At 45.3% G+C, this 10,000-nt stretch overlaps 2 protein-coding genes across 2 annotated transcripts in view; both read right to left on the bottom strand.

Annotated features, from left to right (window-relative positions):
* The window catches only part of stx17 (syntaxin 17), a 16,038-nt gene extending 16,037 nt beyond the window's left edge, over position 1 (bottom strand). The window contains 1 exon segment of the mRNA XM_077013162.1: position 1. This exon segment is cut by the window's left edge and continues 51 nt beyond it. Within this exon segment, the coding sequence (XP_076869277.1) occupies position 1 (1 nt within the window).
* A 3,856-nt stretch (positions 2-3,857) lies between these two features.
* The window catches only part of nr4a3 (nuclear receptor subfamily 4, group A, member 3), a 22,866-nt gene continuing 16,723 nt past the window's right edge, over positions 3,858-10,000 (bottom strand). The window contains 4 exon segments of the mRNA XM_077013163.1: positions 3,858-5,575; positions 5,577-5,699; positions 5,702-5,814; positions 8,730-8,908. Of these exon segments, the coding sequence (XP_076869278.1) occupies positions 5,540-5,575; positions 5,577-5,699; positions 5,702-5,814; positions 8,730-8,908 (451 nt within the window). The 3' untranslated portion in view covers positions 3,858-5,539.

Here is a 10,000-nt window from a genome sequence, read left to right on the forward strand (position 1 = left end):
TAGCCGGGATTAGGCAACTGATTTCTCTGAAACGTTACATGTTACGAAAGGAGGAGGAGGGGGTGTTGATTTGGGTTAAATTCTGGGGAAACTGTTGAAAAGAGTTCAAACTAGTTTCAAATATTATCACTTCAATCTAGAGGCATCTACTTGTAGGGCTTCCAGGATCAAACTTATCTAACAAGGAAATTGTTTTTAAAAATGCTTAAAATGTTTTTTTAATCCCTTGACACACTGTGTTGACATAAGCAACCCGAGACTACTGTAGGTGTTAAAAACTGTTGTATGTTGCTGCAGCTTTTAACAACACGAGTCGTACTGGCATTAAACGTTATCAAAAGATGCTCGCAAATCCAGCTCATTTGATAATACTGAAACATTTTCTTACCTAACAAGCAATTTTTAGTGAAGGTAACTTTGAAGCCGATATTTATTTTTGGGTGCAAGCAGCAACTTTCTGTTTGTAAACATGATCACTTTCTTCCTTGTGCACCACTGATATTTGTCCGACGAACAAGGAAACAATCGCTAGTGGAACGAATGTTCCTTCGCTTTTAGTTCTTTATTTTTTCATAGATGTGTATTTTTAGTCGAGTGTTTTAACCTGATCGACTTTGCGTGGACGTTAAACTATTTAGTGCTATAAACCTTAACGCTATGGTTCTTATATTCACATATCGTACTAAAATCCATTGTTGGGCTTTTATTGCGGCGGTCTTTTTCAAATGTTTTTTGGACGACCAAGAGTAGTTACTTCTGATTTCAAGTCTTTTAAGTAAAGTTTTCCTTTTTTTACATCCATTTTTTTACAGTTTTTACATCCGTTGTCTGGGGTGGCCAAGGGGAATGAGTCCCACATATTGAGTTTGGCCACTCTCACGATGCCATCTCAGGTAGCCCTAATATTTACCACCGTCATCCTTCTATAAGGTTTATATATTTCTATAAAACTGATTTGTCACATCAACAAAAGCAATTAAATCAGAAGATACAATAAGATTGAATTAAACTCATCTGAAGGCCTGTCTGTATGAATAACATTAAATGTCATATTTAAATAAACATATCTGTTGAATAACAGGGAGATGTGTGTTATAATGGCACAGTTTTATAAACTCTCTCTCACTCACACACACACACACACACACACACACACCTGCTCCTCCCCCGTGGGTCTCAGTGATCAGTGTTTCCGGCTTAGAGAACACCAGCAGATTAAACCACATGTGTGAACTGAGCCCTGACCAAAGCCTGCTGTGTTCTCTCTCTCTCTCTCTCTCTCTCTCTCTCTCTCTCTCTCTCTCTCCTCTCTCTCTCCTCTCATCTCTCTCTCTCTCTCTCTCTCTCTCCTCTCTCTCTCACTCTCTCACTGAGACTTTATTTCTGGTGCTCTCTAGGGCTTCTCAAAAAAGCTCTGGCACTATAGGTTTAGTTACCAGCTACACACACACACACTGAGTATAAAAGAAGAGAGTCACAGCTACCACTTGCAAGGAGGTAACCTATGAAGAACTCACCCACACACAAGAAGCCACAATGCAGATAGGTTTCATAAGCTGAAACCACTACATCTACAGCATAGGGCCTTACAGTCTACAAACAGACTGATCAGAACTCCACTTCTGCCCTTTTCACTAATTATTTCAATAAAAACCCAACTGACACATGCACCAGAACCTTCACTGCTGAACATCTGCGTGCATAGACTGAATATGGTTCCTGTCAGAGGAAGATGGTTTGATATTCAGTGTGTGACCAAGCCAAATTAGGTGACCTAGTCAAGGTAATAATCAGATCACCTGCCATTTCACCCGCAACCAAATCTCTGGTTTTTAACCGTTAGTCTTAAAAACATGTAGCCAAGCATTGAGCCATATTTTGAATTTCTCAATATCTCTCTCTCTCTCTCTCTCTCTCTCTCTCTCTCTCTCTCTCTCTCTCTCACACACACACACACACACACACACACAGAGTAAAAACATCAAATCCAAAGATCAACAAAGAGTGGTGAAAGAAAAAGTGCAAAAGAGAGAGAGAGAGAGAGAGAGAGAGAGAGAGTGGGAGGATGGAAAATCTGAAAGTGCTTGCGGCTAAACCTCTCCTGAGGAGATCTCGACTGGTGCCACAGAAGTTATCATGTGCTCTGTTGAGTCTGTCGCTGGTCCTACCCAGATCTCCTTGCTCATTGCCCCCCCCGGAGGAGTCTCCTCCTGCCAGGATAACACCACACGCAGCTCAGGAAGGCCAGTCTAGCCTCTCCACCTTACCATGTAACTTCCCGTCCGTTCAAGCTGTTTTGGGTCTCGCTAGGTACTGATTTCACTGTCCTCACATTTGTCTTCTAAAACTAAATGTTTATACATATTTCATTTAATTTGGTTTAAAAACATTTTAAACATATTTAGTCAGGAAGTTATTTATTGGCATATTTTTTTGTGATATTCATTAAATCTGAGATACATGTATATAATATGCATTATATGACCTATGTCTATATGTTTTGATATGTCTCTCTCTCTCTCTCTCTCTCTCTCTCTCTCTCTCTCTCATTGTGTGGTGTGTGTGTGTGTGTGTGTATAGGGGGTCCAGGCTCATTCTTGTGCTAAAGCTTTTCTGCCACTCGTCACAGTGTGAGCCCATCCCCACTGATCCTCCTCAACAAACTCACTAACAGCTGATCAATATTACATGAGCACCACACACACACACACACACACACACACACACACACACACACACACACACACACACACACCTCTCAGCCCCTCCCTTCCTGCCCTAATAGCAGGCTTTAATGAAGACTCCAGGGGGATCTGCTACCTGTCACGCTAAATCGATCTGCCTGCTTCATGACTGACAGCTTCACCAACCTGCCCTCCACCTGCTCCTGCGTGTGGTGTGTGAAGAGAGAGAAGAGAGAGAGAGAGAGAGAGAGAGAGAGAGAGAGAGAGAGAGAGAGAGAGAGAGAGAGAGAGAGAGATTGAGACTTCTTCTAAAAGCTCACAAATATGGTATTGTAAAAGTACAACATAATAACTGTACAGGCCTATTCTATGCTAGGAACATGCTAGGCCTGGCTAACGGTGCCCAGCGCATGGTCCCATCTTCTATATAGTAACTCTCCCTCCAGCCCCTATCAGCCTCTATCATCACCGACATTCAGAAACCTGACACTTCTGCTGCTACTCACAGCTGTGTATAGTTTGTGATCGCTCCAGCAAAAAAAAAAACACCATGACATTTTATTGAGTGGGTGTGTTCAAGCATGTCTTCTTGCCAACTGTGCATATGTGCGTGCGTGCATGTATGCGTGTGTGTGTTCGCGTGTGCACGGGTAGGAAGCTTTGCTGTTGACATATAAAGACAGAGACAGAGAGATGGAGAGAGACAGAGAAAGAGCAGTCATGTCTGCGTGCATGCGTGAGCTTGAAAAGTGTGCGCGTGTGTGTGTGTGTATGCGTGCACCTTGTCTCTGAAATGTCACAGTGTGGATCGATGTGGCTTAATAAGGGCTGGAGGCCTGATCGTCTCGCTCTCATTCACGGGAATCCAGCCAAATCATCGTCCCTCTCCAATACTTATTACTTATCACCCTGTCAATGTAATGTTTGGTCTCAGAGGCACCACACAGTGCATATGCACTATGCCAGCTGATCTGGGGTCAGTACATAGGTAGGCCAGACAGACTACCACTGCAACACAATGTTCATTTGAATATAATCGAGCAGAAATGTCCCCGTATCAGCAAAATGCATGCTTAATACACACATGGGCACCGTACACACACACACACACACACACACACAACCACACACACACACACACACACACACAGGCTTCAATAAAACCCAGACGATTTCAGACAAAATAATCAGAGATCTTTTTTTTATGATGTCAAAGTGCTGAACAGAGCATCCAGTGAACCAAAGAGAGAAAGAAATCTAAAACAAAACCAAGAGACATTGAAAAACTTTTTTTTTTGTCATCTTGTTTCTCAAAAAAAAAAAAAACAATGCACAACTTGTACCACAATATTTGAAAAAAGCTATCAGATAAAAACACTTTCAAAATATTAGTTTTGTCTGTATATATATATATATATATTTTTATATATTTATATATTTATATAATTTTAACTTTTTTTCCCATCTGTCTCTATCTGTTTCTGGGCCCTGTTAGAGACGCCTGGTCATTAAATGTGTCCAAGCCCATGTGGGGCCAGCAGTCCTCGCAAAATAAATACAGGCAAGAAAGGCGAGAAAGAGAAAACCATGCATATCTTCTGGGTTTTTTTCCTTTTTGTACAAATAAAAGACATTTTTTTTGCAACAAAGTCCTCCATATTAATAAACAGCATTAACAATATAAACTTACAAAAAAATTTAGCATGAACATGGAATGTTTCATCCCTCTTTCTCTCTTTTTCTTTCTCTTTCCTCTCTCAGGGCACTCCATCGATCCCTCTTTCAGAAATCTCCCCCACCCCCCCACCTTAGCGCCTTTGTTTTGAAGTGCTTATAGTCAAAATGCTTCCTCACCTACTTGCCTTGCTATTGTTGTTTAACTTCTACCTTTCTACAGTCTAAGATCTGTGGGGTTTTTTAAACCCGTGATGTGAACATCTACAGCCAAGTGTGTGGAAGTCGCAGTCATTACAGAGTTAGTGCGCTGTCTCTTCTCCCGCTCGGTTTGAAACCTTTACCTCACAAGGCGAAATCTTAGTATTAAAATAATTTAGAGTTGAAATAGAAATGGAACACACATACACACACACACACACACACACATACCACTCTCCTTTCCTTTCATCTAATCCTGGTTGTGTTACTGTTATTGTGGTGGTTGCTTTTCAATAGCACTTAGTAAATTGCACTTGTATGCTGTTTCGGGGGTGATTCTGTGGTTAGGATTGAATGCACGCTGTGTGTCTGTGCGTCGGCTGTCCCCGACGTCTGTTGATGGGTTCTTCTGATAGCTCCCCTCGGAGACACGCTCTCGCACCCTCTGCTTTCGTGCGCTCCGAATCTGACGTGGGGTTCATTCTGTGCATGAGTAGGGAAGTGTGTGAGCGTTTGTGTGCACTTGTGTGCGCTTGTGTGTGATTACAGCTGTTGTTTTGATGAATGATACTGGAGCCATCTGACTGCTTTTAGACCTTAAATACATACTCTCTCTCTCTCTCTATCCTCCCTCTCTCTGTCTCACAGGCACACACACACACACCCAACCACACATATACATATTACATACACACACTACCTCAGAAAAAGAAAACAGTTTCCCGTGACGTGATATACTGAAGCACAGTCCTAAAGCATGGCTCCATTTTCTTTCCTATACTCTCACACACAATTTACACACACACACACACACACACCTACACTATCAGATGCAGAGTGACTAACCATGTGACCATCGAGACTCATGGAAAATCGAGTTCTGTGGGTCGCCCTCAACTCTTGAGGTCCATGTCTCCATGGTGTCTCCACGGTCTCCGTGAGCGTGTCTTTAAAAAGGTTGCAAGTGACAAAATGGCTCCTCAGTAGGGCAGCGTGTCCAGGAACCTATCGATAAGCTGGTGGGGGCGGGACCAGATCCTCCAACTTCAGGTAGAAGATCCTCTGTAGGCCTTGAGTGCGCTGAGACCTAAGCTCCGCCCTCAAACCCAGCACGGCAGCCACGGGGGGTGGAGCCTTTCCCGGCTGCGGGCCACGCCTCCGGCCCCACCGGAGCTCAGGTGTTCTCGTAGACAGCAGACCAGCTTGGACTGCAGCTCCTCCACCTTCTTGGGTTCTTTGAGGCCGGGACACTGTTCTGGGGACAGAGAACGACACTGGATGAACAACCTCAGTACGCGGCTTAGACCTCTCAGCAAAGGATGACCGTAGATCAGCTTACATCCAACACAAGGCTTGTGCGTGTGTGTGTGTGTGTGTGTGTGTGTGTGTGTGTGTGTGTGTGTGTGTGTGTGCGTGTGTGCGTGTATGATGTGTGTGACAGTAGGGACAAATGGCTGGAACTGTGACACTCCAAGTTGTTTGTCTCATCCAGCTACTGTCAACCTTCGATCACCCTCTCTCATTTCTCAGGCCTGCCCACTCCACATACTGCATCCTACACAGGGTGTGTGTGTGTGTGTGTGTGTGTGTGTGTGTGTGTGTGTGTGTGTGTGTGTGTGTGTGTGTGTGTGTGTGTGTGGTGTCAGCATGTGCATGTATGTGTCACTTGCTGTGGGTGTTGAGCAGATACATTGTCCCTCTGTTTACCTTCACTGTCTCTAGCTCTCTCACTCCTCACACTCTCTTTCACTCTTGCACACTATCGCTCACTCTCACATTCTCTCACACTCTCACTCTCTCTTTGTTTCTCTCAGTCCCTGTCTTTTTGTCTTGTTCTCATTCTCCCTCTTAGTTATCTTCTCTCTCTCCCTCCTCTCTCTCTCTCTCTCCTCTCTCTCTCTCTCTTTCTCTCCCTCCCCCCTCTCTCTCTCTCTCTCTCTTTCTTTCTCTCTCTCTCCCTCCCGCTCTCTCTCTCTCTCTCTCTCTCTCTTCTTTCTTTCTCTCCCTCCCTCTCTCTCTCTCTTTCCCTCCCTCTCTCCCTCCCTCTCTCCCTCCCTAGGGGATGATGGATGGCCCCTCCTTCACTGTGGACACATTTAGAGGGTCGATAGATTGAGTGGAAGAGTGAAGAGGGACAGGAGAGAAAGTGAGACAGACAGAGAGAATTCAGGAGAGAGAGAATAGGGGAAGAGAGGGAGAATGGGGAGAGAGAGATGAGGGGAAGAGAGGGAGAATGGGGAGAGAGAGATGAGGGGAAGAGAGAGAGAATGGGGAGAGAGAGATGAGGGGAAGAGAGGGAGAATGGGGAGAGAGAGAATAGGGGAAGAGAGGGAGAATGGGGAGAGAGAGAATAGGGGAAGAGAGGGAGAATGGGGAGAGAGAGATGAGGGGAAGAGAGGGAGAATGGGGAGAGAGAGAATAGGGGAAGAGAGGGAGAATGGGGAGAGAGAGATGAGGGGAAGAGAGGGAGAATGGGGAGAGAGAGATGAGGGGAAGAGAGGGAGAATGGGGAGAGAGAGAATAGGGGGAAGAGAGGGAGGAATGGGGAGAGAGAGATGAGGGGAAGAGAGGGAGAATGGGGAGAGAGAGATGGGGGAAGAGAGGGAGAATGGGGGGAGAGAGAATAGAGACTGAGAATGGAGAGATAGAGAGAATGGGGAGTGGAGCTTCACTGAGAAGTGTTCAGTTCCTCCCACTATAGTGCTAAGTGCTACTCCATGGAGGTCAGCATACACACACACACACACACACACACTCAAAAATGCATGTGTACACACACACACACACACACACACACACACACACACACACACACACACACACACACACCACACATCCACTCACATGTAAAAACATACACACTCCAAGCACAACCACACACAAGCACATGCACACACATGCAAATGCACTCATGACACACAGGCATAAACACACACACACACACACACACACACACACACACACACACACACACACACACACACACACACACACACACACACACACACACAGGTGTGAATCTCTTCTTAGAACCTTTGTCATTTTTTTAAATAAACTGAAGTGGCTCAACAATCTAAATGGTTACATGAATGTATATATAATGCATTAAATGAGTCAAATTTAAACAAATATGGAACTGCTACCAAAAAATTAAACTGGTTTATATAACTAAGATTATTTATAAGTTTAATAATTTATAATAGTGTTGTGGAAAGTACACTTTAATGCTCAACATTTTGGCTCAGGTATTAAAAACAACGCTAGACATACAGTATTTCCCCCTTTTCAGTGGTCAGTGTGAATACAGGTCAACATAGTGTTTCAATAATACATGTACATCACAGTTGGAGTACCTGCTGACTCTCATAATACACACACACACACACACACACATATATACAACACACATACACACTCAAACAAAAGTGCATATACGCACGCATACACACTCACACACATGCACGCGCATATACGCACACATACACACTCACATACACGCACAGTGTCCTAGTTTGTCACCCTATAATCAACAGAACCCACCTGTCCTAATGGAAAATATACAAAACCCTTTCTATATTCTGTCCTCTCTCTCTCTCTCTCTCTCTCTCTCTCTCTCTGTCTCTCACTCTCTCTATCTCTGTCTCTTTCTGTCTGTCTCTCTCTCACTCCATGATTATAAGGGGATATTTCTCTCGTTCAGGTAAACCCAATATCTAGCATCACCTGGCCCACACCTGTGATCGCCGTGACAACCAGCAGCAGCCCCACAATACCATGTGAATGAAGGAGAGTGGGGGAAGGGAAACAGACCGAGAAGGAGACAGTGTGAAAAAAGAAATATGACAATAGGACACCTGAGGGTTGTGTGTGTGTGTGTGTGTGTGTGTGTGGTGTGTGTGTGTGTGTGTGTGTGTGTGTGTGTGTGTGTGTGTGTGTGTGTGTGTCTGTGTGTGTGTGTGTCTGTGTGTGTGTGTGTGTGTGTGTGTGTGTCTGTGTGTGTGTGTGTGTCTGTGTGTGTGTGTGTGTGTGTGTGTGTGTGTCTGTGTGTGTGTGTGTGTGTGTGTGAGAGAGAGAGAGAGAGAGAGTGTGTGTGTGGTGTGAGAGAGAGAGAGAGAGAGAGAGAGAGTGTGTGTGTGTGTGTGTGTGTGTGTGTGTGTGTGTGTGTGTTACCTGTAAGGAGCACCAGGGCGGACAGGCAGGAGAAGGCAGGTAAGTCCAAGCTAAGACTCTGAAGGTGGGAACTGAAGTCTCGGATGGAGTCCAGCCATTCACCGAAGCCCCGTAAACACTGTAGCCTGTGAAGTACCAGACCAGTGCAGAACACGAACTTCTCCTCCACTAACAGAGACCTGATGGGGGTGATGGGGGTGATGGGGGGGGGGGGGGGGGGGGGGGAGCGTGAGAGAGAAAGATAATTGATCAGATACAGGTAATAAACAGTAATGTAAATAAATTGTAATGTTAATGAAGCAAGTTTTTGAACTGAACAGATAGAGAGAGACAGACAGACAGACAACAAAACCAAGACAGGCAGAGGGTCAAAGGTCAGGTTGATCAGGGACTGTTGTTATTTATGTATTCTGCTTTAAGGTGTCGTTTGATGACTGAAGTTCAGACACCAACTTTCATCTTTTAATTAATCACTGCTGTACTGTGTTCCACCCAGCAAAGCAGAGTGATATCAGCTTCCATTCCTGTGACTGTCTGTGACTCCATATTAGCATGTACATGCGCACACCACACACACCACACACACACAACACACACACACACACACACACACCACACACCTACACACACACGCACACACACCACACACACACACACACATTAACCCTCTATCATCTCTGTGCCTATAAATTGGAGAGCTGCTTGGATGCTAAAAGTCTGTATTTAAGTCATTGTGTAAGGAAACAATCACCATGGCGACAAGTGAAAGCCAGTGCAGGGAGGGGAATACACCTAATTACGCTTGAGGTCTCGCCATTTAAAAGTTTATACTGTAAAGGTCTCTCTCCTCCCTCTCTCCTCCCTCTCTCCTCTCTCACCTCCCACTCTCCTCCTCTCTCCCCTCTCTCTCTCTCTTCTCTCTCCTCCTCCTCTCTCCTCCTCTCTCTTCTCCTCCTCTCCACCTCCCACTCTCCTCCTCTCTCCCCTCTCTCTCTCTCTTCTCTCTCCTCCTCCTCTCTCCTCCTCTCTCTTCTCCTCTCTCACCTCCCACTCTGCTCCTCTCTCCCCTCTCTCTCCTGTCTCCTCTCTCCTCTTCTCTCTCTCCCTCCACCTCACCTCCAACATCTTCATCCATCTCCTCCACCATCTCTCCCACTTTCCTCCACCCTCTACTACACTACCCCCCTCTCATCCGCCTCCCTCCACCACCACTCCTCCACCTCCCCCCCTCCTCCACCTCCCCCCTCCCCTCCTCCACCTCTCCCCTCCCC

The sequence above is a fragment of the Brachyhypopomus gauderio genome, chromosome 7 (assembly GCF_052324685.1).
Source record: "Brachyhypopomus gauderio isolate BG-103 chromosome 7, BGAUD_0.2, whole genome shotgun sequence".
In the NCBI taxonomy this organism is placed as follows: domain Eukaryota; kingdom Metazoa; phylum Chordata; class Actinopteri; order Gymnotiformes; family Hypopomidae; genus Brachyhypopomus; species Brachyhypopomus gauderio.